Consider the following 27,771-nt stretch of genomic DNA (forward strand, 5'->3'; position numbering starts at 1 on the left):
CTTTTTCTCCTCTGCTTCTTTCATTATGTGTATGTTCATATTCTTAATGGTGTCCCGCATTTCTAAGAGACTGCTCTTTTTTTCAGTATTTTTTTCTCTCTGTTCTTAAGATACCATAATCTCAGTTGTTTTGTCTTCAAGTTTACTGATTCTTTCTTCTGCTAGAAGAACAATCTACTGTTGTGCTTTCTAGTGAATGTTTTTATTTATTATAGTTTTCAACCCCAGAGTTTCCATTCTTTTTAAAAATTGAATTTGTATCTCCTTATTGATAAGACATCATCATTTTATCTTCCTTCACTTCTGGAAGCATGAGTTCCTTCAGTTTTTGTAAATATTTATATTAGTTCCTTTGATGGTTTTGTCTGGACCCTCTCACAGGTAGTCTCTGTTGCTTGCCTTTTTCCTCCTTTGTATGGATTTCATGCTTTTTTTTTTCTTGTCTCATAATTTTTTATGAAAACTAGATATTCAGATAGTGTATTATAGCAACTCTGGATACTGACTTCTCTCCATTATCAGGATTTGTTGTTGTTTGCTTGTAATTTGTTTAATGACATTGCTGGAATGTTTTAGTGAAATCTATTTCCCCTGCAGTGTGAAGCCTCTGATGTCACCCTTTTCTTTTCTTTTCTTTCTTTCTTTATTTTTGAGACAGAGTCTCACTCTGTTGCCCAGGCTGGAGTGCAGTGGTGTGATCTTGGCTCACTGCAACTGCTGCCTCCCAGGTTCAACCAATTCTCCTGCCTCATCCTCCCAAGTAGCTTGGATTGCAGGCATGAGCCACCTTGCCTGGCTAATTTTTGCATTTTTAGTAGAGACAGGGTTTTACCATGTTGACCAGGCTGGTCACAAACTCCTGACCTCAGGTGATCTGCCTGCCTCAGCCTCCCAAAATGTTGAGATTACAGGTGTGAGCCACTGTGCCCGGCCTGATGTCACTCTTCAGAGGATACAGCTTTGGCCATGTGCCCAGTCATCTTGGGGTGACAGTGGTTTTAGCAGGGCTAAGTTTGACTATCTCTTTCTCTGATTTCTCTGTTAAGATGTTGCCTCTATTGGTATCACACCAGATGTTACATTCTGCTAATTGCTACATGATTGCTCTATTGCTTTCAACAATTCTCTGAGGCATAAATTCTTCCACAGTCTGATCCAATTAAATTTGGATCCGTCTACACGATCGTTCTGAGACCAGCCTCTGAGGTTTGCCCTGACCCCTCTACCCCCAGGGGGGGCTCTTTTTAGCAGTCTTTTTCCTGATTCTTTCTGGTAGACTAGTTGATCTATGGCTTAGTTTATTGTTTTCATGGAGCCACCTGCCTTCTCTTAATTGCTGCCCATCAAAATCTCTCTTGTTTTTGAGAGTGCCTGCTATGGTTTGAATGTGTCTCCCAAAGTTCACGTATTAGAAACATAATCCCCAACACAACAGTGTTGAGAGATGAAGTCTTTGGGAAGCAATTAGGTCATGAGGGCTCTGCCCTCATGAATGGATTAATGATGTTATTGCAAGAATGGTTCCTGATAAACAGATGAATTCATTCCTCTTGTGTGTGTGCACACATGTGCGTGTTCTCTTGCCCCTCCACCTTCTGTCATTCATGACACATCAAGAAGGACTTGCAAGATGTGGGCTCCTCAACTTTGGACTTTTCACGTTCCAGAACTGTAAGAAATAAACCTCTGTTCTTTATCAATTACTCAGTCTTAGGTATTCTGTTATAGCAGGACAAAATGGACCAAAACAGTGTCCTTAGGCTTAAACTTCACCACACAAATATGGTCAGAAAGTGTTTTTCTTTATTTGGTTGGTTGATTTTCAGAAATCTCTGGAGATCTCTATTCTTATGACCTGCCTTTCTCCCTGGGCAAAATATCTGTGTCATTGCTCTGGACAGTAGCCTGCTTATTTCAGAGCAATAACCTGCTTTACAAGCAGAACACTGTGTAATAATGGTAAGAATGCTGTTCTTGTGATAGCCTCGAATCTTCTCAGTTTGTTTCTTCCAGCATGGAACCTCCCACCTACAAGCTAAGTGATATGATTTGTGTGTGTCCCCAGCCAAATCTCATCTCAAATTGTAATCCCCACCTGTGTCACCTGTTAAGGGAGGGGCCTAGTGGGAGGTGTTTGAATCACAGGGGTGGTTCCCCCCATGCTGTTTTTGTGATAGTGAGTGAGTTCTCACGAGAGCTGAGAGTTTTAAAGTATGGCACTTCCTTGCTCTCTCACTCTCTAAGTCTCCTGCCTCACCATAGTAAGATGTGCCTTGCTTCCCCTTTGCCTTCCAGCATGATTGTAAGTTTCCTGAGCTCTCCCCAACCATACTGAACTGTGAGTCAATTAAACCTCTTTTGTTTATAAGTTACCCAGTCTCAGGTAGTATCTTTATAGCAGTGTGAAAATGGACTAATACACTAAGCTAGGGTGAGGGCAATCATGGCCCCACTACTCTCAGTCTGCCTCACCTGGGATAGAGCCTCAGTCTCACAAGTAGCAGATGGGTGGGAAAAGACAGGACTCTGCCTCTTGGACTCATTCTCCTGGAATTTAGCCTCAGCAACACAGAGGTATGGGGGAATGAAAAATGTTGATGACGTGTCCTTCCCAGGGAGATATACCATTGTCCCCTGTAAGCTTAGGGAGAGAAGAAAAACTCATCTTAGCCGTATCTGTCCAGAGTAGATCTTCCATCACATTGCGCTGGGAAGGGGAGGGGAAAGATAGGCAGTGGCTTAAGTTCTACACATTCTCACTGTTCCTACCTTTTGAGACACTTATCAAAATGTGTGGCCGGGTTGGGTGTAGTGGCTCATGCCTGTAATCCCAGCACTTTAGGAGGCCGAGGCAGGCGGATCACCTTAGGTCAGGAGTTCAAGACCAGCCTGACCAACATGGTGAAACCCTGTCTACTAAAATACAAAAATTAGCCAGGCATGATGGTGGGTGCCTGTAATCCCAGCTACTCAGAAGGCTGAGATGGGAGAATCACTTGAACCTGGGAGACAGTGGTTGCAGTGAGCCAAAATGGCGCCACTGAACTCCAGCCTGGGCGGCTAAGGGAGACTACATCTCAAAAAAAAAAAAAAAAAGTGTGGCTGGGTGAGGTGACTCATGCCTTAATCTCAGCACTTTAGGAGGACAAGCCGATGGATCACTTGAGGTCAGATGTTCGAGACCACCCTGGCCAACATGGTCAAACCCCATCTCTACTAAAAATACAAAAAGTTTAGCCAGGCATGGTGGCACATGCCTATAGTTCCAGCCACTTTGGGGGCTGAGGTGGGAGACTTGCTTGAACCCAGGAGGTGGAGGTTGCAGTGAGCCGAGATCACACCACTGCACTCCAGCCTGCGTAAAAGCAAGACTCTGTCTCAAAAAAAAAAAAAAAAGTGCATTCATATTTGGAATGAACCATGATATCTATACACCTTCCACCACTGGTGTGTTCAGGTACCATTCCTGCCACGTAACCAGTGTCTAGCCCAGTTACTGGCATAAGGTCAATGCACAGTATGTATTTATTGGATGTGTAAATAAATGGGTGCTGGGAAACCCAGCATAGTAGTTAAGGGCCACATCACAAAGGCTTTTGTGTTCATTACAGCAGAAGTAAGATAAGATTTGCACTAAAAATGACAACTATTGTAGCAGTGGTACATGGGTGAGAGTAAGTCAAGTTAGAGGCAAAGGGAATGGTTAAGGAGAATATAAAAACATTTTCATGAAATGATGAGAACCTTCACTGAGGAAGTCACTGTTGTGGAAATGTGGAAAATGCACAAATTTACATGATATATGAAGTGTTCTATCAATGGAACTTAGTCACAGGTTATGGGCATACAGTGGAGAAATAGGTTTGAGGAAACAATATGAGGCCCTACAACTACGAGAACAAGGAAAGGGTGATTTGCAAGAAAGATGGAGTGGTCCACCTTGGTTGAGTTATGATGTGTTCCCAACAGAGGATGAGACTCAGCCAGAAGGGAACACAGCAGGCTTGCAGGGAGGCCGATGCCAATGACTGATACGTTCAGTAGCAGTGGGGGTGAGGATTGAATGAAAGGTGAGGAAGTATAGAAATATACCTAAATTTGTCAACAGATGATTAAATTGGAGAGGGAAGGGGAGGAGAGGGACCAGGCCTATTTGTTTTTTTACGTAAGATATGAGAGTTATGAAAAATAGTTTTCAGCCTGTTACAGAACTCTCCTAAGATGTGAGAGGCTTGAAAAAAATGTTTTAAGTGAGACACAGTACCAATGGAAAGTAAGAGATTGAAGACAAGTAGGAAAGAGTTGCAGAAACCGAATAGAAAAATGACATGTTGAGGCCTTCAGAGATTCCCTACACTTAACTATAAGCACAACTTTTGCTAAAACCCACCATTAACCAGAATAATATCTGAGTCTATTTCCACATAGCCTAATGAGGTTCTTTTTTTGATTTGAGATATGTAAATATACAAACTCTAGAAATGTACATTTCTGAGGTTTAAATACCTTAGGTAGTAACCTGGCATTTTGGAAAGTTCAATGTTCCTGGACTTCGATGGTTTGGATTCGACTCCTAGCTTTGATACTAACAACATTGTGTGAATCCTTTCTCTGGGTTTTAATGTCTACTTTTGTAACATGATTAATTAGGATTAAATAAAACTGAACAGCACTTCCACTTCCATCTCTAATTTTCTCATGATTCTAGATTTACTGCAGAAAATGTGGGCAGAGCAAGGACACATAACTCACCAATTGCAAAGGCCATCCACATGGAGGTAGCTAGAACAAGGATGGCATCTGAGCAGGTCCCCTTCATGGTGACAGAAGAACTGTGGAAATATGCAACTTTTTATGTAGGACAAACATCTATGCGAAGTACAAGTTCTCACAGAGATCCCTCACTGACCAAGAAATGAAGTCTAAATACTTTGTCCTTTCCTCAGGTCATTTGGAATGAATTGTGTCTGATGCAACTCAATTGTTTAATTCATTTCCCTAAAATCATTGGACATTTGGGAAAAAAAAGTTAAAAAAAGAATTTTAGAAGATGCCAGAAAAAGAGTTAGTAAAGAATACTTGCAAGGGAAAGAATAAACACCTAGAGTTTTTCAATAAAATATTTAAAAGTAGCCGGGTGTGCCAGGCGTGGTGACTCATGCCTGTAATCCCAGACCTTTGGGAGGTTGAGGTGGGTGGATCACGAGGTCAGGAGATCGAGACCATCCTGGCTAACACGGTGAAACCCTGTCTCTACTAAAAATACAAAAAGTTAGCTGGGTGTGGTGGCGGGTGACTGTAGTCCCAGCTACTCAGGAGGCTGAGGCAGAAGAATGGTGTGAACCCACAAGGCAGAGTTTGCAGTGAGCTGAGATTGCACCACTGCACTCCAGCCTGGGTGACAGCGAGACTCCATCTCAAAAAAAAAAAAGTAGCTGGGCATGGTGGCTCATGCCTGAAATCCCAGCATTTTGGGAGGCCAAGGCAGGAGGATCACTTGAGCCCAGGAGTTCGAGACCGGCCTGGGCAACATAGTAGGACCCCATCTCTGAAGGGCAGTCACTCAACAACATGTGTAAGTCAACAGACAGTAAGAAACAGGAAGGGACAAAACACCAAAACCTCACTCCTATACTTGTAATCTTCCCTAGTGGTGTTACTTTGGTGTAGCTTCTATTCTCTTCATCCTACACATTTTCCAGGCAAACATTTTTCATTCTATATCTAGGTAATTTCTACCCAAGACCTCCCCTGAGAAAAAAACAAGTAATAAATAATACAACCCTTTAAAGTTTGCAAATTTAGAAGTCCACTTTACCTGCTGTGACTCCCACGGTTGCTCTGAGAAACTGGCTGAACAGGATGGTTTTTGTTGATAGTTTGTTCATAATGAACAAGGAAGAGAGGCAAAGCTTATTTGTCTTTTCAAGGTTCCAATGCCTGGCAGTAGAAGAGAGTGAGCTTTGAAATTAGGAAGTATAGATATGATTCAAATCTATTTCTTTCAACTCTAAATTCTATAATGCCTAAATCTTGTGAGTTCATATTTCAAATTTCTGAGGGTGGTATGTACTGTCCAGTACTACGCCAAAATCTAGCTGTTCTTGCCAAAGCTGAACCCACCATTTTAGATAGATGTCATACACAATTTTTGAATTCCTGCATTATAATTATTACATTCAAGATGGCTTCAGATATTGACACAATACTATAAATTACCACATCTGCATGTGCAGTTATTTTATCAAGTCAAAAGTATTCACTTTATTGAAACATCTACTTTTGATTATTTCTGTATTGTCTCATAGAAGTTCTATTTATTTTTATTTTTTTTTTTTTTTTTTTTTTTTTTTGAGACAGAGTCTTGCTCTGTCACCCAGGCTGGAGTGCAGTGGCCGGATCTCAGCTCACTGCAAGCCCCGCCTCCCGGGTTCACGCCATTCTCCTGCCTCAGCCTCCCGAGTAGCTGGGACTACAGGCGCCCGCCACCTCGCCCGGCTAGTTTTTTGTATTTTTTAGTAGAGACGGGGTTTCACCGTGTTAGCCAGGATGGTCTCGATCTTCTGACCTCGTGATCCACCCGTCTCGGCCTCCCAAAGTGCTGGGATTACAGGCTTGAGCCACCGCGCCCGGCCGTATTTTTATTTCTTTAGAGACAAGGTCTTGCTCTGTTGCCCAGGCTGAAGTACAGTGGCATGATCACAGCTCACTGCAGCCTTGAACTCCTAGCCTCAAGTGACCGTCTTGCTTGGCCTCCCAAAGCAGTGAGATTACAGGTGTGAGCCACTGATCTGGCCTGACTCACAGGGTTTTAAAGTAGAAAATTACCTTATATGGAATCCTCCAAGTTCATTCTTATTTAGCAGAGTTGAGAAATCTGGAGATAGAGTGCTCATTCCCTTAAATGATAGCCTGTTTGACCATTTGAATAAAAATTTCTCAAAACGCTAACATTTTTTAAAGTGGAAGTTCAGAAGCTATTGGGTATCATAAATTCCTTAGGTCTAAGTCCTAAATGAATGGCCTTAACTGGGGACATGCCACATAGTTCTGGGAGGTCAAGTGTATTTTCTCAGCACTGCTCTGATCAACCACAGTGTCTACCATGGTGGTCTTCAAAATTTTTGCTTTTAATCCCTCTAAATTTGGTGCCTGCTTTTACATATATATATATATATTTTTTTTTTTTTTTTAAGTGACATGTAAAATTTTTCATCAGAAATTTTAATAGGCTGAGTACCGTGGCTCAAGCTTGTAATCTCAGCACTTTGGGAGGCTGAGGCAGGCGGATCACTTGAGGCCAGAAGTTCGAGACCAGCTTGGCCAACATGGTGAGACCCTGTCTCTACTAAAAATGCAAAAAATAAAAAACTGGGCATGGTTGCATGTGCCTGTAATCCCAGCTACTCATCAGGCTGAGGCACGAGAATGGCTTGAACCTAAGAGGCGGAGGTTGCAGTAAGCTGAGATCGCATCACTGCACTCTAGCCTGGGTGACAGAGCAAAACTGTCTTTTTTGTTGTTGTTGTTGTGCAGTTGCAAGATTTAATAGAGTGGAAACAGAGCTCCCATACAAAGGGAGGGGACCCAAAGGGGGTTGCCACTCCCTGCTGGAATGCCTGGGTTTATATCCCGATCATTGTCCCTCCCCCTGTGTTCTCAGGTGATATATGATTAGACTATTTCTTTACCTCCTGCCTTTAGCCTGATTTATATTTTAGTGAGCCCTCTTTACTACCTGATTGGTCGGGCTTGAGCTGAGTTACAAGCCCTGTGTTTAAAGGTGGGTGAAGTCACCTTCCCCAGCTAGGCTTAGGAATTCTTTGCCAACCTAGCAATTCCAGCTAGTCCTGTCTCTCAGCTCCCCCTCTCAACAGGAAAACCCAAGTGCTGTTTGGGAGGTTGGCTGACAACTGCTCTAACTGCTTCCTGCTGAATTCGGGTGTAGCAGGGGTCGTGCAGTTGAGATTTCCTCTGGAGGGGTGGCTTCTATGTCATCAACATCAGAGCATAGGCTAGCAGGCTGGTCCAGGGGTACGCAGTAGGTCTTAGTCATGGACTGCATCTGGGGCTCTATTTGAAGAACCATTTGTAGTTTTTTTTTTTTTTTTTTTTTTTGAGACGGAGTCTCGCTCTGTCACCCAGGCTGGAGTGCAGTGGCCGGATCTCAGCTTACTGCAAGCTCCGCCTCCTGGGTTTACGCCATTCTCCTGCCTCAGCCTCCCGAGTAGCTGGGACTACAGGCGCCCGCCACCTCGCCCGGCTAGTTTTTTTTTTTTTTTTGTATTTTTAGTGGAGACGGGGTTTCACCATGTTAGCCAGGATGGTCTCGATCTCCTGACCTCGTGATCCGCCCGTCTCGGCCTCCCAAAGTGCTGGGATTACAGGCTTGAGCCACCGTGCGCGGCCCATTTGTAGTTTTACAGCTTTGGTTCTGGAAGAGACAAACTTAACAAGGAGGTTAAAGATACAGGGATTGAAATGTATGGCCTGAAGTGCAGGGGCATATGAGTGTGGGGATGAAAGTAGGGTTTCCTTTAGAAAAACTCCTATACGATGAGGCTTCAATATTTCTGGGAAGCCGCATTCTCCACAGAAGCTCTTGGTAAGGGGAGCTACTAGTATTACAGCGGCATGGAGGGTATTGTCCTATACTAGGGGTCCTTCTATAAGCATTTCTAGTGGAAGGTCCTGCCTTGTGGCTCTTTTGGCTTCAATATCTGCTTGGCAGTTCCCTCCTATTTCCCTTTCCTTTCCTTTCTGATGACCCCGGCAGTGTAAGACTGCCACCTCTTTAGATTTCTGTACAGCCAATAATAATCTCCTAATGGCTTCCTGATGTTTGAAAGGTGTTCCCTCGGAAGTTGGGAATTCCCTTTCTCTCCATATTGCTGCGTGGGCATGGAGGACTAGGTAAGCGTACTTAGAGTCTGTATTTACCCTTTTTCCTTCTCCTAATTCTAGTGTATAATGGCCCCTGCTTTTGCTGGAATGTCTCTCCCTAACAAGGAAGTGGGGCTTTCAGGCATAATTAGAAAGAAATGTGAAAAGAGTAAAGTTCCCTAGTCACCACTTAGTGGCTGGGAGAAGTGTCTAGTGACTGCCTGTCCTAGGACCCCTCGGATAGTGACAGATCTGGAGGACAGTTATCCGGGACAGGAGAGTAAGACTGAGAAGGCCGTGCCAGTGTCCAGGAGACAGTTAACCTCCTGGCCCTCAATGGTCAAGCATACCTGGGGCTCTGTGAGGGTGATGGCATGGGCTGGCGCTTACCCTGGGCACCCTCAGTCCTGCTCTTGGATCATCTGGTTAGTGGCTTCTGACTCAGAGGACCTTCGTCTCCTGGGGCAGTGGGCCTTCCAGTGATTCGCTTGACATAAGGGGCATGGGTGAGGGGGCGGCTTATTTCTATTTGGACAATCTTTTTAAAGTGTCGTTGTAGACCACACTGGAAGCAAGCCCTATTAGGCATTCGATTTGCCCAGTCTTTCCCTTTTCCAGAGCCTCCAAAGTCCGCTTGCCTGAGGGCCATGAATAAAGCGGTGGCCTTCTTTTTATCCCGTTTGTCCCATTCTGTCTGCTCCTCCTGATCTCTATTTTAAAAAAAACCTAAGTTGCCAAGTTCATTAGGGTTCTAAGTTTTGCTCCAGGCCTAAGGTGGACTTTTGAAGTTTTTTTCTAACGTCTGTAGCTGACTGAGTGATAAACTTATCCTTTAAGATTAGTTGGCCTTCAATAGAGTCAGGTGACAGGGAGGTGTGCTTCCTCAGTGCCTCCCTTAGTCTCTCCAGAAAGGCAGTAGAATTTTCTTCCTTTCCCTGTGTTATAGTGGACATCACTGAATAATTTATAGGTTCTTCCTAGTTTTTCTAGCACGCAAGTTAGTTAATGTCTGCGGCACCAATCTCCACGTTCTGATTCTGCATCCTAATGAGGGTCTACACTGGGAACTGCCTGCTGCCCCTTGGGAAATTGTTCTTTTTCCTCTGTTGTCATCCTATAACTGACCTGACTGAGATACCAGAGATCGCCAAACTCTCAGGCTGCAGTTATGGCGGCACTTCTCTCATTTGGGGTTAGTGTCTGTTTTAGCAGTAACATTATATCTCTCCATGTCAGATCAAAGGATTATCCTAACCCTTGTAAAACATCAATATAGCCATCGGGGTTATCTGAGAATTTACTTAGGTCTATTTTAATTTGCTTCAAGTCCAAGAGGGAAAAAGGTACATGCACTCTGGCTGGGCCAAATTCTCCTCCTCGCACCACTTGGAGGGGGCATAATCGGGGAATACTGGCACTCTTTGGTTCATTGTTTACCCCTTTCTCTATCTCCTTTTGGACTGTTTGGGTTGGAGGGGGGTCCTTATTAGTTGGAGAAGGAGCTGGGGGAACGCTGGGGCAGGGAGGTAGACTCTGAGGGCTTCCCGTAGGGCATAAATTACACTTTTAACATAATCGCAAGTTGTCTCTTAATGAAAAGAAAGTTTGCACATATGGCACTTCATTCCATTTGCCCTATTTTCTACAAAAGAGGTCTAGCTGTAAGATGATGTTATAGGCCAGGCGCGGGGGCTCACGCCTGTAATCTCAGAACTTTGGGAGGCCGAGGTGGGCGGATCGTGAGGTCAGGAGATCGAGACCATCTTGGCTAACACGGTGAAACCTCATCTCTACTAAAAATACAAAAAATTAGCCGGGCGTGGTGGCGGGCGCCTATAGTCCCAGCTACTCGGGAGGCTGAGGCAGGAGAATGGCGAACCCGGGAGGCGGAACGTGCAGTGAGCCGAGATCGCGCCACTGCACTCCAGCCTGGGTGACAGAGCAAGACTCCGACTCAAAAAAAGAAAATTTATACTTCCCTTGGAGGGCAGGTTTCTCCCTCTTGAAGAGGATATTGTGGCCAGGGATACTGCAGAAGAATATAAGTCGTTTCTTTCTTAGTGTCTGAGGGTTAAATTGGTCCTAATTCTCCAGAATACATCTTATGGGCGTTTTTGCCTGGCGGGGAATGTTTAAAAAGAACATAGGGATGCCAGCACCCCTGGTCATTTTCCGATGAGCATTAGTCCTAGAGCATCGTCTATGATCCTAATGCTTATTCCTTTCCAGGGTGCGTAACCACCCACGGACCTCTGCTTACTGGATTAGTTACACTCACCAATGTAGCAGTCCTGCACCTGTTTTCCTGCCTTTCTGGACCACAAAGAAAGGGGTCCGGGCTGCTGGATTCTAGTGGTCCTTTACCAAGCTGCCCAACATTTCGTTTGCACTCAGGGGTGAGTTCTAGAGCTCGGCTGGGTTTCTGAGTATTTCATAACAACCCAGTTGCCCCATCAAGATGCATTTTTTTGTTGTTGTTGTTGAGATGGAGTCTTGCTCTGTTGCCTAGGCTGGGGTGCAGTAGCGCGATCTTGACTCACTGCAAGCTCTGCCTCCTGGGTTCACACCATTCTCCTGCCTCAGCCTCCCGAGTAGCTGGAACTACAGGCACCCGCCACCATGACTAGCTAATTTTTTGTATTTTTAGTAGAGACGGAGTTTCACCATGTTAGCCGGGATGGTCTTGATCTCCTGACCTCGTGATCCACCCGCCTCGGCCTCCCAAAGTGTTGGGATTACAGTGTGAACCACTGCACCTTGCCAAGATGCATTTTCATAAACAACAGTTCTTATGCAAATTTGTTTCAGAGAGGGTGTAGGTAACATTTTGAGTCAGGATTGAGATAGAGTTTTTGCCCACTAGGGCCTTTGTCTTTCTTTTCCTTTGTAGGAATATGCCTTAATTATCGATCTTAAGCTTTTTGTTGCCCCGGATTAAGTCCTTTTGGGTATGAAACATGAGAGATGGATCCTGTTTATCCTATGTGCCTTTTTCCTATGAGAAAGAGAGCGAGGAGGAAAAGATGGGCTTGCTGGTTTTGTAAGTACTTTAAGGCTTGGCTGAGTGCGAACAGCTCGCATGTTTGAGCAGAGCAGTTATTAGGTAATTCTAACTCTGCTTCCACAAGAGTCTCCTTATCAATTACTGAATACCCACTGTGGTTTTTTCCTCAATCACCTGGGAGGAACCATCTATCGTCCTGTCCTGAAGGGAGTTCCTCCTAGGTCTGGTTGGACATTTATATGGTGATTAAGATTTAAATCCCCTGTTAGGAAATCTGCTGGGTTAAGGGAATTATCAGTGGTTAGTGTTAAATCACCTTTTTCTAACAGAGTAGCCCCATACTTCAAGATTTTTGGGTTAGTAAGCTACTTTTTTTTTTTTTTTTAAACTTAGGATTGTTCTGAACTGGTGAAGTGTGTTCACAATGAGGTTTCCTCTAAAGGTTTTTTTTCTACTTTCTTCTGTTAGCAAAGCAGTTGCTGCTACAGATTGAATGCATTTGGGCCATCTGCAGGTTACTCGGTTAAGGATTTTTGATAGGAAGGCTACAGGTTGTTAGTGGTCTCAGTGTTTTTGGGCTCTGCCCTTGTTTACACTGACAACAAAGTAGTATTGGAGTGCTATAGGGTCATGGAGAAGATCTTTAATTATCAATTATAGATTTAAATTTACCTTGGCTTTTAAATGAATAGGGTACACTGTTTTTTCTTTACTACCTCTCTCTTTCCCGTTTTTCTTTCTCCCTCTCTTTGACTTTCTGTCTCTTCCTCTCTCTTTCTTTCTTTTTTTAGGTGGATTTTGGAAACACAGCAGAAGGATGTTTGCTCGTTGCCCCCATTTGCTACTGTAGGAACATGTGCCTCCCTTTAATTTACTCAATTCGTTTTCATCCTGATCTATTTTGTTGTTGTAGACCCAGTTCCAGTTGTTAAAATACTGGGTTATCAGTTCTAAGGTCCTGGCCAAGGAGCCAAGGCTTGGAGATTGTATTGCAGCGAGGATTAAGCTGGGTAGAAACTAGGGGAGGAGAGCATCTTACACAATGGGAGAGCAATCCTCCTAGCCATTTACAAACTTGAGGCCCTGGCAAGGGTGGTGGGGAACGGGTCCCACATAACTGCCCATGTCAATAGCTGTATGCCTAAATTGGGAGGGACACCAGGGGCAAGACTCCCTGGGTTCATAGCCTAGGTACCTAAGGCCGCAGCATAGAGCTTCCTTAGATCCCTTTGGAGATACAACTTGTTCTAATACTTGGGAGAGGAAATGAAAGTCTGAAGCATTAGTACCTAGGAGGCAGGGATTGGAGGAAGTAGATTCAGAGGTAAGGAGAATTTTGGAGGCTACACTTTCAAGAAAGTCATGGTCAGGACCCAGGAGGTATGGGTCAGAAGGAAAGGTAGGGGCACACACATGGGCGACTGTTGAGTAGAGACTTCTGGCTGCACCATGATCTTGACCGGCCAATGCCGGGAGTTCAGGGTGACAGCTTTCTGCCTCTAGTCGGCCCTTGGTATCCCCCAGGAAATTGTGAAAGCAGAAGCTGGTTCCAGGCAGACCAATGCTCCCAACCCAGAAGGGTTGGGGGTTGTCAGAAAGCCTTTTCCCTGAAAGCCTCACAGTTGAGTCTTAAGTCCGGTGGCTATGCTAATCGTTTTTAAATGGCTGACAGATGCCCGGTATTTCCTCTGATTCTAAGGAAGGATGGGACAGGATAGCAAGCAAAAGTGGTCCAATATTACTAACCACTTTGGAGAATCCCCATACAGGCCACCAGATGTTACCAGGCAGGTCTTTGTTCTTAGAGCTCCCAAGATGGTGGCTGGCCACTCCCAAGATGGCGACAAGCCTTTTCTTCTCTGACCTGGGGTTCTTGGCCTCATGGATCCCAAGGAATGGAACCTTGGGCTATGTGGTGAGTGTTATAGCTCTACTAGAAGCCGTGGGTCACAGAAGAGAACCCTGGAACCCAGCAACTAGTGTTCAGTTCGATTAGGATGAACCCAGGCGCTTAGCTGCGCAGGAACAATGGCAAGCCTCTAGCCTGACTGGGAGCGGCAATGGGCGCCTTGCTGGATCAGAAGCATAGCGGACACCCTGCCCAATCTGGAGGGGTGGAAGTCAATGGCGGGTCTACGATGGTGGCTTTCAGCAGTGGTGGACAGTGAGTGAAAGCTCAGTTCGAGCTGGAACAAACACAGGCCAGAAGAGTGTGCAGTTGCAAGATTTAATAGAGTGAAAACAGAGCTCCTATACAAAGGGAGGGGACCCAAAGCCTGTAAAACTGTCTTTAAAAAAAAAAGTTTAAATAGTTACAAATAACTCAATTACTGGCCTAGTTTAAATATTACTATTTTTTTATAAAATCATTATTTTAGATATATCCCATGGAATTTACATTCTATGGCAATTTGATTTCACATTGTATATCTGAAAACCACATAGATGAACTCAGTTAGAAATTTACGTCATTTCTTTTTCTCCTTGAATGAACGTTTCATTCTGCTTTCTCCACATAACTTTTATTTCAATGTTATGCTTGATGGTGCATTACTGATCATGCTTTTCTACTTTTCATCAGCAGAAATATGCAAATAAATGGATTTTTCAAATTTCCTGGGATGATAGGATATAAAGTTTTAATCTGTTTCTCTTAAACTGAGTTATTATCACAGTTAGTAGTACATGTTGATCAAAACATAGGTATACTATGAAATTCGATAGTTGTTTAATATAGAGGTACATTTCTTTTTTTTTGAGATGGAGTCTCACTCTGTCCCCAAGGCTGGAGTGCAGTGGTGCAATCTTGGCTTATTGCAACCTCCACCTCCCGGATTCAAGTGATTCTCCTGCCTCAGCCTCCTGAGTGGCTGGATTACAGGCGCATGCCACCGTGCCCAGCTAATTTTTGTATTTTTAGTAGAGACAGGGTTTCACCATGTTGACCAGGTTGGTCTCGAACTCCTGACCTCGTGATCCACCTGCCTTAGCCTCCCAAAGTGCTGGGATTACAGGCATGAGCAACTGTACCCAGCCTAATTATACATTTCTTAATGTGATGGATTAATTTGGTTTGGATCTGTGTCCCCACCAAATCTCATGTCACATTGTAATCCCCAGTGTTGGAGGTGGGGCCTGGTGGGAGGTGATTAGATCATGGTGGTGGTTTCTCATAGTTTAACACCATCTCCCTTGATGCTGTTCTCCTGATAGCAAGTTCTTGCAATAACTGGTTGTTTAAAGGTGTGTTGCACCTCCCCATTCTCTCTCTTCCTCCTGCTCTGGCCATGTAAGATGCCTCCTTCCTGCTTTGCCTTCTGCCATGATTGTAAGTTTCCTGAGGCCTCCCCAAACGTAGAAGTCTATACAGCTTGTGGAACCATGAGCCAATTAAACCTCTTCTCTTTACAAATTACCTAGTTTCACGTATTTTTCTTTCTTTCTTTCTTTCTTTCTTTTTTTTTTTTTTTTTTTGAGACGGAGTCTTGCTCTGTCACCCAGGCTGGAGTGCAGTGGCTGGATCTCCGCTCACTGCAAGCTCCGTCTCCCAGGTTTACGCCATTCTCCTGCCTCAGCCTCCCGAGTAGCTGGGACTACAGGCGCCTGCCACCTCGCCCAGCTAGTTTTTTGTATTTTTTAGTAGAGACGGGGTTTCACTGTGTTAGCCAGAATGGTCTCGATCTCCTGACCTTGTGATCCGCCCGTCTTGGCCTCCCAAAGTGCTGGGATTACAGGCTTGAGCCACCGCGTTCGGCCTCCTTCCTTCTTTCCTTCCTTCCTTCCTTCCTTCCTTCCTTCCTTCCTTCCTTCCTTCCTTCCTTCCTTCCTTCTTTCCTTCCTTCCTCCCTCCCTCCCTTCCTTTCTTTCTTCCTTACTTTCTTTCTTTCTATTTTCTTGAGACAGAATCTCACCGTGTCACCCAAGCTGGAGTGTAGTGGCGTAATCTTGGCTCAGTGCCACTGCTACCTCCTGGGTTCAAGTGATTCTCGTGCCTCGGCCTCCCAAGTAGCTGGGATTACAGGCATGCACCACAACACCCAGCAAATTTTTGTATTTTTAGTAGAGACAGCATTTCACCATGTTGGCCAAGCTGGTCTTGAACTCCTGACCTCAAGGGATCCACCCACTTGGCCTCCCAAAAGCTGGGATTACAGGCGTGAGTCATCGTGCCCGGCCGCACGTATTTCTTTAAAGCAGTGCCAGAACAGACTAATACATGGTTGATGCTTGCTAATGCCTTTCAGTTAGTTTAAATTTCTACCCTTGAATATTACTTGTTGCTAGAATGACTCAGGATTCAACATCAGTTCTACATTTATTCTTTGTTTTCCAGACACTGAAAAATCATGTTTACAATAAGTAAGTAGATGGGAATTGAAAGAGTTTTATATAGCAGTGTCACTTAAGTCTTGGAAGTTCTTCCAAATTTTATACCAGAAATAACATTGTGATAGGCGAGTGAGGTCAGCAAGATGGCTTACACTAGAGTTGCCTGGCTCTTGTTCCTCCCCTACTTCCCGCCCCAAAAAAGGAAGCAAAACGATCAATAACCAACTATATTTTGTCTAGAGTGGCTGAGAAGTGCAAGGGAGAGCACGAGGAGAAGAGCAAAACTCTCGCAGAGCACAGGAGCCCAGGATAGTGCCATAGGGTTGGGAGTGAGGCATCTGCCTCTGCACACCGTCTCCCCTGCCAGGATTGGATGAGAGCCCGGGAGGACTTCTTCCAGGAAAAAGGTAAGCTGAAGACCCTTGGCTGTCCCCAACACCACCACAGATGCCAGAAGTCATTGCTACAGGAGCATCCCCCAACTGCCCCTGTCCTCACGGAGCAGAGTTCAATGTGAACAGTTGCCAGGAGTCTGCCTGGCTACATTATCCCAAAGCAGGAACCCCCTTGACATCCTCAATCCTCATGACCTTAACGGCTAGCATGGGGCCATCTTGAAACAGGACCCATATCTGTAGTGAGGCCTACCTGGGGACCAGTAGCCGCAAAACCCCTCCATCCCTGAGGTCCTGCCATAATTCCACTAAATTCACATGGGTACCTACAGCACCAAAACCCTGGATGCCTGGAGTGTAGGTCCAAAGGAATGACTGGGATCCTGAGCCCAAACCCACAAGGCACCCTATCGCCCAGGGACACTGGCTGACCTACACTGCAGGGAGGCCCCTGTAGCCATTGGGCCCCAAGCACCCACTCCAGGATTGACAGCTGGTCTGGAGGTGGCCCTGAACCACCAGAGAGCGTCTGTCACAGGCACTCACCTAGTCTTCTTGCCCATGGCAGATAGCCAGCCCACTTCCTCAACCACAACAGTTGAAATATCCAGACAGAAAGTCAACAAAGAAACACTGGGCTGAAACTACACCATAGACCAAATGGACCTAACAGACATTTATAGAATACTCCATTCAACAACTGCAGAATACATGTTCCTAACCACACATGGACCATTCTCCAGGACAGATCATCACATGAGGAAGTAAGAAGTGTTCTCTGCTGAGTTAACCTCTTCAGTGAAACTCTCCCTGACTTAATACATATTTTATTCCATTATTTGATTCCCTTGTCTTGCTTTATAGATCTCCATTTCATGATCTCCATCAAAAATGTTATCTGGAATGCATTCATTCATCGAGTGATTATTTCCACCTTTAGATGAATGGTAAGCTCTGGAAAGGAGTAAACTCTGTTGTTACTGGGCATCTTCTCTTGAGGTTTGAAATTAGGACACCAAAAGTTTGGTGACCTATAGGTGAACTGTGGCAATGGTAGAGGATTCATGCCCTAATTCTTACCCTTCTGAAACATGTTCAAATTTGTGTGCATCCTTACCCAACTCAGCACATATTTTACTTGTGCTTTGTTGAATGCTTGTGGATTCCTCAAAACCAGGTAAGGTCCTTTTAAGAAAAGTTCTTAGCACAGTTTCCCTTTTATCTGGATATCCAATGAAACAGGCAAGCAGGTAGAAGCCCAGAAAGACAATGCTTGCCTCAGTTTACAGGCAATTTAGTCAGTGCTGCCTGACTGGTTTTCCAAATGAATGATATAGTCAAGAGCTTACTTAGCTTATTAAATTACAAATAATAATAATAATTATAATAACAAAGGCAGTATATAGAGAGTTGAAGAAAACATTTATTCAGTGCCTACTCTGGAATGGGCACGGTATCGTAAATGTTTATATGCATCATATATATTTAAATATTTTTTAAGCCAGGCACAGTGGCTCGTGCTTGTAATCCCAGGGCTTTGGGAGGCCAAGACAGGAAGATCACTTGAGGCCAGGAGTTCAAGACCAGCCTCGGCAACATAATAATACCCCTGTCTCTACAAAAAAATTAAAAAATTAGCCAGGTGTGGTGGCGTGTGCTTGTAGTCCCAGCTACTCAGGGAGGCTGAGGTTGGAGGATTGCTTGAGCCCACGAGTTTGAGGCTGCAGTAAGCTGAGCTCACACCACTGCACTCCAGCCTGGGTGTCAGAGAATGACCTTGTCTCAAAAAAAATATATATATATATATTCATGTTAAATTTTATTAAAATATATGTATGTATACAAAATATATGCATGCAAAGCACATATATTTTGTATGCATACATATATTTTAATAATATTTAACATGATGCATGAAATTATTACTAAAATTTAATATTTTAAACAATCACTTTAAATTCCCCAAGTACTAATCACTGAGAATCGAGAATGTCAGACCCTGAAGGTTGCTGAAATCTAATCCAAACCAGTCATTTGACACATAAAAACAAAGTGAGGCTCTACTGATGGGGCACTGGAAAGAAAATATTAAGACTAATTTTCCTTTGGGAGGCCGAGACAGGCGGATCACGAGGTCAGGAGATGGAGACCATCCTGGCTAACACGGTGAAACCCCCTCTCTACTAAAAAATACAAAAAAAACTAGCCGGGTGAGGTGGCGGGCGCCTGTAGTCCCAGCTACTCAGGAGGCTGAGGCAGGAGAATGGCGTAAACCCGGGAGGCGGAGCTTGCAGTGAGCTGAGATCCGGCCACTGCACTCCAGCCTGGGCGACAGAGCGAGACTCTGTCTCAAAAAAAAAAAAAAAAAAAAAAAAGACTAATTTTCCCTTACAGGTGGACAGCTTTCAATGAATCGTAGAAAAATCTTAATTTATCTTCATTTGGCATGGTAGGCACCTCCAGGTTAGGACTTAAGATAGTGCGGGCCACGCTTCAGAATCTCACCTAAACAGATGTGGTTAAGAATCATCTCTGTGCTAATACTTAGACTCTCCAGGGAAAACTCTGAATTCATCTCTTAGAAATCGGACGTTAGGCCGGGCACAGTGGCTTATGCTTATAATCCCAGCACTTTGGGAGGCCAAGTCGGGGACATCACTTGAGGCCAGGAGTTCAATATCAGCTTGGCTAATATGGTGAAACCCCATCTCTACTAAAATTACAAAAATTAGCTGGGCATGGTGGCACACGCCTGTAATCTCAGCTACTTGGGAGGCTGACGCAGGAGAATTGCTTGAACCCAGGAGATGGAGGTTGCAGTGAGCCAAGATGGTGCCACTACACTCCAGCCTGGGCAACAGTATGAGACTCTCTCAAAAGAAATAGGACGTTGGTAGAGGACTACATGGTCACACATAAATAGAAAAATTTTAATATTGTTCGTAGTATTTGTATGTGAAATAACATTTTATGGAAGATGGCACAGGAACATTTAGAATTCTAAAACACTTTGGCTGGGTGTGGTGGCTCACGCCTGTAATCCCAGCACTTTGGGAGGCCAAGGTGGGTGGATCACTTGAGGTCAGGAGTTCAAGACCAGTCTGGCCAACATGGTGAAACCCTGTTTCTACTAAAAATATGAAAATTAGCCGGGCATGGTGGCGTGGGCCTGTAATCCCACTACGCAGGAGGCTGAGGCAGGAGAACTGCTTGAGCACAGGAGGCAGAGTTTGCAGTGAGCCAAGATGGTGCCACTGCACTCTAGCATGAGTGACAGAGCAAGACTCCATCTCCAAATAAAATAAAATAAAACACTTTAAAAATCAACTTTAATTAGAGTCAGTGTTAAACAGCAAATGGGTATTCTTAGAAGATTATCCTAAATGAAATCTAAGTAGTTAGGGACAGAAAGGTTGAGAATATCTGAGCCCTTTCCAAATCTAACCCATACTGCAGAATATTCCATTCCAAGTTCTCAGAAAGTGGTAAGTTATAAAATGCTAAATGTGTGCATTTATGAAAAGAAAATTATCCCAGTTTCAAAGTACACATATAATGGAATATTTAATATGACAAGAGAGTCCGAATTAGAAAATCATTTAAGTTTGAGACATAGAACACAAAGGCATGGAATCAAGCAACCTAGATTTTGCCATATTATAGAAAGCCAGTATATTTTTAAGATATTTAAAGACAAGCGTGCTGGGCGCGGTGGCTCATGCCTGTAATCTCAGCACTTTGGGAAGCTGAGGAGGGTGGATCACCTGAGGTCAGGAGTTCGAGACCAACCTGACCAACATGGTGAAACCCCGTCTCTACTAAAAATACAAAAATTAGCCAGGCATGGTGGCACGCGCCTGTAATCCTAGCTACTCCAAAGGCTGGGGCAGGAGAATCTCTTGAACCAGGGAGGCAGAGGTTTCAGTGAGCCGAGATGCGCCACTGCACTCCAGCCTGGGTGACAGAGTAAGACGAAAGAAAGAGAGAGAAAGAGAGAGAGAGAGAGAGAGAGAAAGAAAGAAAAGAAAGAGAGAAACATAAGCAGATGAGCAGGTGGGGAAAGAAGGGAAGACAGAGAGAGAAAAGAAGTGAGCAAATGGAGTTAGAGTGCCACAGAATAGTAATAGTAGAGATGAAATATGAAGTTTTGTTTTGTTTTTTGTTTTGTTTTTATTTATTTACTTATTTTTTTGAGATGGAGTCTCGCTCTGTTGCCCAGGCTGGAGTGCAGTGGCACCATCTCAGCTCACTGTAACCTCCGCCTCCCAGGTGCAAGCAATTCTTCTGCCTCAGCCTCCCGAGTAGCTGGGTCTACAGGTACCTGCCACCACGCCCAGCTAATTTTTGTATTTTTAGTAGAGACAGGGTTTCACCAGTTGGTCAGGCTGGTCTCAAACTCCTGACCTTGTGATCTGCCCCCCTTGGCCTCTCAAAGTCCTGGGATTACAGGCATGAGCCACCGTGCCAGGCCTTGAAGTTTTATTTTTTTATAAAGGTAAGAGTGATGTTTGATTATATGTTTCTATTGAAGGATTTTTTCCGTCAGTGAATCAATGCTTGACTAACATTAAAGACTAAATAATGAAAAATGACAAATGAAAATAGTATTTAAAAAGTATTTTTAAAATCTACAGAAGGGTCTATGATAAAGATAGAAGCCAGGATAACAGCACTCAAATAAATAAGAGAAAAGGAGTTAAGGAAAGTAAACAAACAATAAAAGTGGGCAGGAATCTGAAACAGAAAAGCTGAAGACTAACAAAATAGGCAATAATCATTAAGTGAAAGATAACGACTCACTATATAAGCTTAATTTCCAAAGGGATTGACTTGGAATGCTTAGGTGCTTCAAAAAATGATATATATATATATATATATATTATATGTATCATATATACATATATGTCAATTATATACAACACATACATGTTATATAAAACATGTACTTCTCTAAAACAGTAGGTCTTTGAACACAGATATGAGCTGAGATTATTAAAAAGAGTAGATTGCTTAAGAGGAAAAGCACAATGCAGTATAAATACAGCTCAGAAGAAGCTTGGATGGATTTATTATCATCCATTGGCCTCTGGACTTGATTAAAAATTGAGGAGACAGTCTCCCTAAAATCCATGTACACTCTCACTCTCCAAACTTTGACAATTTTTTTTGCACAAGCAACGCAGCACTGCCACTTTGGCATTACTACTAACATGGCACTTTTCATGTTGCAATGTTTTAGAGTCTCTTAGAGCTTAGAGAAGATGACAAGGTCACATTTTGGATGTGTGATGGGATAAAGGTGATCATAAAAGTCAAGTATGAGGGGAAATGTCTCAGCTTTATATTCTATATGAAAATAAATCCAGTAACTCCAATGTTACTGGCAAGTGTTTAGTTTGCTTTCTTCTCTTAAGAACTTCTCTTAAGCCGCTGCTTTCTTCTTTTAAGCCAGTGATTTCATGATATTCAACATACAGTGATAGGCTCAGACTCCACACTGACGGACGCTTTCTCAGGCCCACTAATGCTTAACTGAAGACGATACAAATGGGACTGTAAGCCTGTTCATGAGCATTCAAGTGAATCATTTTCTCAATGAAAAAAATATATCAGGCTCATCCAGCCAGAGCCCAGAGGGAAGGTGGTAGATGAACATGTATTAAATATAATTCATGTGATAATTGCTTTGATGATCTCATCTAACTATAGTCATGCATCGCTTAATGATGGGGATACATTCTGAGAAATGCGTCATTAGGCGATTTCATCGTATGATTTCATCATAGAGTGTACTTACACAACCCGAAATGGTACAGCCTACTATGGTATAGTGTATGGCTCTTAGACTACAAACCGGTATAGCATGTTACTGTACTGAGTACTGTAGGCAATTGTGACATGTGGTAAGCATTTCTGTACCCTAAACATATCTAAACATAAAAAAGGTATACCATAAATATGGTATAAAAGACAAAAATGGTACCACTTGTATAGGGCACTTATCATGAATAGAGCTTGCAGGACTGGAAGTTGCTCTAGGTGAGTCAGTGAGTGAGTGGTGGGTGAATGTGAAGGCTGAGGACATTACTGCACACTCTTGTAAATTTAACACTGAACACTGAGGCTACACTAATTTAAAAGTTTTTTTCTTCAATGATAAAGTAACCTTAACTTACTTTAACTTTTTACTTTATAAACTTTTAAAAAAGTCTACCTTGTAATAACAGAAAGCTTAAAACACAAACACATTATATGACTGTACAAAAATATATTCTTGATATCCTTATATATAAGCTTTTTTCTTTTTTTTTTCTTTTTCTTTTTTTTCACTTTTTAAACTTTTGTTAAAATCTAAGACACCAGACCAGACACAGTGGCCCACGCCTGTAATCCCAGCACTTTGGGAAGCCAAGGTGGGCGGATCACCTGAGGTTAGGAATTTGAGACCAGCCTGACCAACATGGTGAAACCCCATCTCTACTAAAAATACAAAAATCAGCCAGGCATGGTGCAGGAGTACCTGTAATCCCAGCTACTCTGGAGGCTGAGGCAGGAGAATTGTTTGAACCCATGAGGTGGAGGCTGCGGAGAACTGAGATCGCACCACTGCACTCCAGCCTGGGCAACAGAGTTAAACTCTGTCTCAAAACAAAAACAAAAACAAAAACAAAAACAAACTGAGACATAAGCACATTAGCTTAGGCCTATATGGGGTCAGCATCATTAAGATGTCACTTAGCAAAAGGAGTTTTCAGCTCCATTATAATATTATGGGACCACTGTCATATATGTGGTTCATTGTGGACTGAAACGTTATGCCGTGCATGACAGTATTAAAATATCTTGAGATGTGTGTGCTATAATGTTTATTTTGCAGATTAAGATGATAAAAGTACTTTTATCAGCAAGAATAGGTAGATAAATTCAGACAGCACTTTGGCTGGAAGACTTAGGAAGCGATATAGCTAAGGCTGATCAAGAGGAAGCGCCTTGATCAGAACTGCAATTCCAGGAAAGAACTCTTTGTCTTCACTGGAGAGCCAAGTTGGCATCTCTTCCAACATTTCCTCTTGCCTGAAATATATGAATACTCATCTAACTGACCTCTGCTGCTAGGACTGTGGCTCAGGGATGACAGTCTCTCTCTGTGTGGTCAGGAGCATCTAAACTCTGGGTTAGAACTTTGGGAACCTCTGACCTCATTTCTTTCCAGAGCTGTGATTATTATGTCATCTGCAGCAGTAATGACAGTGGCTAAAGGGACATCATGCTAATTCTCTAAAAACATTTCATCCAAGGTATTAATTGTTGTAAACAACTACTAGTGGTTAATGAAAATACCCAAAGAGACTGTCAAAAGTAATTAGAAGAGAAACTTTCCAGCAATTTCCAGAGTGATGGGAAGCAGATATCCTCAGATGCAATAAATGAGTGTAGAGAATTGAATTCTACTTTCCAGATAGACTTATGGTTCCTTTGAGGGATAAATTTCCCTGAATGTGTGATTCCACATACTTCCTCACAAATATTAAATACTCAGATATTTATGATAGAAATAGTGAAATAGAAACACAAGAAAGAGTGGAAGTTCCCAGTGAAGATTCTTACTAACAAAAGAAAATTAGATATATATTTTAAAATGAGTGGAACTGCCAAGGAGATAGAAATACATAAAGACCATTTTTTTTCTCCCACCAATGCCATCTCAACAAAGAGGAAATGCTGATTTTGTCCAAAACTATTAGGAGAGACTTTAATGTAACACTATAGGAGTAACTCCTGAATTAAGCATGAAGGAAGTTTTTGAGGGATTGATGGTTATAGCAGCCTCATTTAAACTGTGGTTTTGGAGAAGTCTAGGAAGTGGAGGCAAACATTGTTATGTGAGAAACTCTATTAAATCTTTTAAAAGTGAAAAGAGGAAGGATTTTTAGCATTTATCATATCCTCTGATACACATATGTCATACCATGTCACCCAGAGAACCTTCTACTTCCTATCCATGAGATTCAATTAGCATGATGTTCTCAGTATAGTAAAATGTCAAAATGATCAGGATCACTTCAGATACATTGTGACATAGTACAGAAAAGTTGCCATCATCTGTGGAAAGAGAGAAACATGAACTGCTTTCTTATCTAGGTAAATGAAAATCGTTTTTGATCATCTTTGCTGATAAAGATGACAAAGAACACATTCTCCAGATAAATAGGCACATGCCACCTGCCAGAGCCTGTTGATCTAGTCCTGTAAGGTTAACACAATATGCACCGCAGCTGCTTATGAAACAACCACAGGGTTAGGGTAGTTGACTCTCATCTGCCCTGATCCATCTTGTTTTTGCAGTAGCCATTCTTGGGCTATGATGGGTCCTATATCCCCTTTATCTTCATGGCTGCAATTCTACCTGAGTGAAGTATGACTCTGCTTTACAATATTTTGATCAGTCAAGGTAGTTTTGGGAATAATCACTTACTTCTACTTACTGTAATGAATTTTACTTTATGGGTCATAAAACCAGTATGTGTGCTCTGCCAGCTGCCATCGTAATTTTATAATTATAGACCAGGGAGCTGACAATAGGGTAAGTTTGCAGAACCACTGGATCCAACAGAAGATGGACTTGGGGCTGGGTGTGGTGGCTCACACCTGCAATCCCAGCACTTTGGGAGGCTGAGGCAGGCGGATCACTTGAGGTCAGGAGCTCAAGGCCAGCCTGGCCAGCATGGTGAAACCCATCTCTACTAAAGATACAAAAAAATTAGCCAGGTGTGGTGGCACATGCCTATAGTCCCAGCTACCTGGGAGGCTGAGGCAGGAGAATGGCTTGAACCCGGGAGGCGGAGGTTGCAGTGAGCCGAGATCACACCACTGCACTCCAGCCTGGGCGACAGAGCAAGACCCTGTCTCAAAAAAAAAAAAAAAAAAAAAAAAAGATAGACTTAGGCCATGTATCCTCTGGTGCCCACATGCCCCAGTTTAACATTTTTATCATCCTAGTATCAGGGTGAGCTCATTATCTATATCCAACAGTCCTCAATAAATCTAGGCATATTCCCTTCCCTAGTGTTTATTACTTGGGTCCATGGCCAGAAGTCCCACTGCAAAGACTAGGCAGATACAAGTTTTCTATATTTGCAGAGGTTCTGTTGCTTGCATTCTCAATGACACCCAGGTCCCCATTCAAACAATGGGCCCTATGTGTAAGAACTCGTTCGGATATCAAAATTGTGGGAAGGGTCATCATTTTCTGCTTGGTGGCTGACATGAATCTTCTGTACGCCTGATCTTTGTCATTTCTGGTCATAGAAGCTGAGCAGTATCATCACTGGCTGCCCATCCAATCTCATCCCTAGGAACAAGAAGACCTATTTGCCTTTTGCCACAAATCCTTCTGGATCAAGGCCCCCCAGTTTGCAAAGCCAGCCTTTACTTGGAAGATGGTCCTGAAAAATAAAAGTATGGAAGTGGGGAAATGAGACAAGGAAGGTAGAAAAGCCATCCAAGGTGAGGTTTCTGCTCACTCCCACTTGGGGAATCGCTGAGAAATGCTGTGAAACAAACTGGGAATCCTCCCGGTTGAGTATGTAAAGCTGCAACATTTGTCCATCAGCTCCCATGCCCCAGTGTTTGACTTTTACCCCCACAGCCTTGGTACCTGCCTGTGTTCGAACAAGTAAGCTCACGCGATACCAGAGAAAGCCTCAGGCAGAGAAGAGATGCCCAGATGTGAGATATTATGAAGATGATAGCACACAGGAAGCTATCCTGCCCTACGGCTGCAGATGAACTCAGGTGGGCCAAGGGAGCACCAGCAGTGTCTGACATACATCTCAGTGCAATCTAGTGAATGAATCAGAGCTTCCATCCCCAGGACAATCAGTGGAACCACTCTATTCCTCTTCATTGAGGACCTGAGAAACTTGCCAAATTGCTTATAAACATGTTCAAAGTGCAGAGCAAGTTCAGAGAATCATATTTTCTCTAAATCCTTATTCATTTCAGGAAAAGACATTTTCTCATTAGAAGACATTTAACAGGGGTCTTTAAGATTTCAAGATTATAAATATCAGCCATGGACATCCTACACTCATGTGGTCTGAGAGTTGCTGATTTACTCTCACTAGGAGGATGTGGCTAACCAAATTGAGAGCCACTGAGACACCTAATTGTGGGGAGAAATTATGGATTTTCCTAAATGACAGAAAATAGTCATGAAGAAGAAAGACATTTTTTTTTTTTTTTTTTTTTTTTTTTTTGAGACGGAATCTCACTCTGTCACCCAGGCTGGAGTACAGTGGCACCATTGTGGCTCACTGCAACCTCTGCCTCCTGGGTTCAAGCGATTCTCCTGCCTCAGCCTCCCGAGTAGCTGGGATTACAGGTGCCCGCCACCATGCCCGGCTAATTTTTGTATTTTTAGTTGAGACGGGGCTTCACCATGGTGGTCAGGCTGGTCTCGAACTCCTGACCTCAAGTGATCCGCCCACCTCGGCCTCCCAAAATGCTGGGATTACAGGCGTGAGACACCGCACCCGGCCTGAAATACACTTTTTCAAAGGCTGATATTTTTATATAATCATGGGTACTTACAAAGAAAAATTTAAATACCAATTTACAATGAATGGGAAGAATTTTCCACGAGAAAAATAGTGAAATTAAACTTAGATGAATACATGCTATTTGGTGGAATGTGGCAAAAAACATGTGTTTGTCCTTCACGTAGAGGTGTCAATCCTCTTTGCATCTGGATGGGGTCTTTTGAGGACTCACTACCCATGGGCTGCCACACTTGCCAGACACCAAGTCCTGTGGGTGACTGCTAGGCCGGGGTGGTTAAGGCATGGTTGTGTCTCCACTGTTTTTCATCCCACCTGCATATAGTGGGCTCTGAGGCCACACAGGATGGTGGAGCCACATCAGACTCCTGTGCCAGTGGCAGATAAACTTCACGTGTTATCTCTGGATTCAGGCAATTTATTTCACTGAAAAATTGTGGTGCTTACTGTTCCAGAAACTGGAATAACCTTCATTGATATGAAAAATATCAACCTTCAACCTAAATAATGGCTCTTGGGATATGACTTTGGCAGAGATTCAGTAAGGTCCTTGTGATCCCCATGTGTAGAAGAGAGCAAGGGAAACATCAGATTTCTTCAT

At 43.3% G+C, this 27,771-nt stretch overlaps 2 protein-coding genes and 1 long non-coding RNA gene across 5 annotated transcripts in view; 2 read left to right on the forward strand and 1 right to left on the reverse strand.

The window, feature by feature from the left end:
- Positions 1-4,311, forward strand: part of ZNF589 (zinc finger protein 589) — a 95,000-nt gene extending 90,689 nt beyond the window's left edge. The window contains exon 3 of the transcript XR_007723514.1: positions 4,301-4,311. The gene's annotated coding sequence lies outside the window, so the exon portion shown is untranslated. The remainder of the gene's footprint in view (positions 1-4,300) is intronic.
- The window catches only part of SPINK8 (serine peptidase inhibitor Kazal type 8 (putative)), a 30,851-nt gene extending 24,915 nt beyond the window's left edge, over positions 1-5,936 (reverse strand). Inside the window, exons 1-2 of one of the 2 annotated variants that reach the window (XM_050781034.1) lie at positions 5,819-5,936; positions 4,753-4,832 (exon numbers count right to left, since the gene is read on the reverse strand). In XM_050781034.1, coding sequence (XP_050636991.1) covers positions 4,753-4,819 — 67 coding nt within the window. In that variant the 5' untranslated portion in view covers positions 4,820-4,832; positions 5,819-5,936. Of the gene's footprint in view, positions 1-4,752; positions 4,855-5,818 lie in introns of those variants that run through there. The other variant, XM_050781035.1, reaches the window with a different exon arrangement.
- Positions 5,937-16,461: 10,525 nt separating this feature from the next.
- Positions 16,462-26,907, forward strand: LOC126948777 (uncharacterized). 2 transcript variants are annotated; one of them, XR_007723524.1, is made up of 4 exons: positions 16,462-16,623; positions 17,476-17,558; positions 25,921-26,118; positions 26,261-26,907. It is a non-coding gene; the product is annotated as an uncharacterized LOC126948777 (long non-coding RNA). The 2 variants fall into 2 exon arrangements; XR_007723523.1 differs by having other exon boundaries at positions 25,921-26,907.
- Positions 26,908-27,771: the final 864 nt, after the last annotated feature.

Source organism: Macaca thibetana, chromosome 2, assembly GCF_024542745.1.
Source record: "Macaca thibetana thibetana isolate TM-01 chromosome 2, ASM2454274v1, whole genome shotgun sequence".
In the NCBI taxonomy this organism is placed as follows: domain Eukaryota; kingdom Metazoa; phylum Chordata; class Mammalia; order Primates; family Cercopithecidae; genus Macaca; species Macaca thibetana.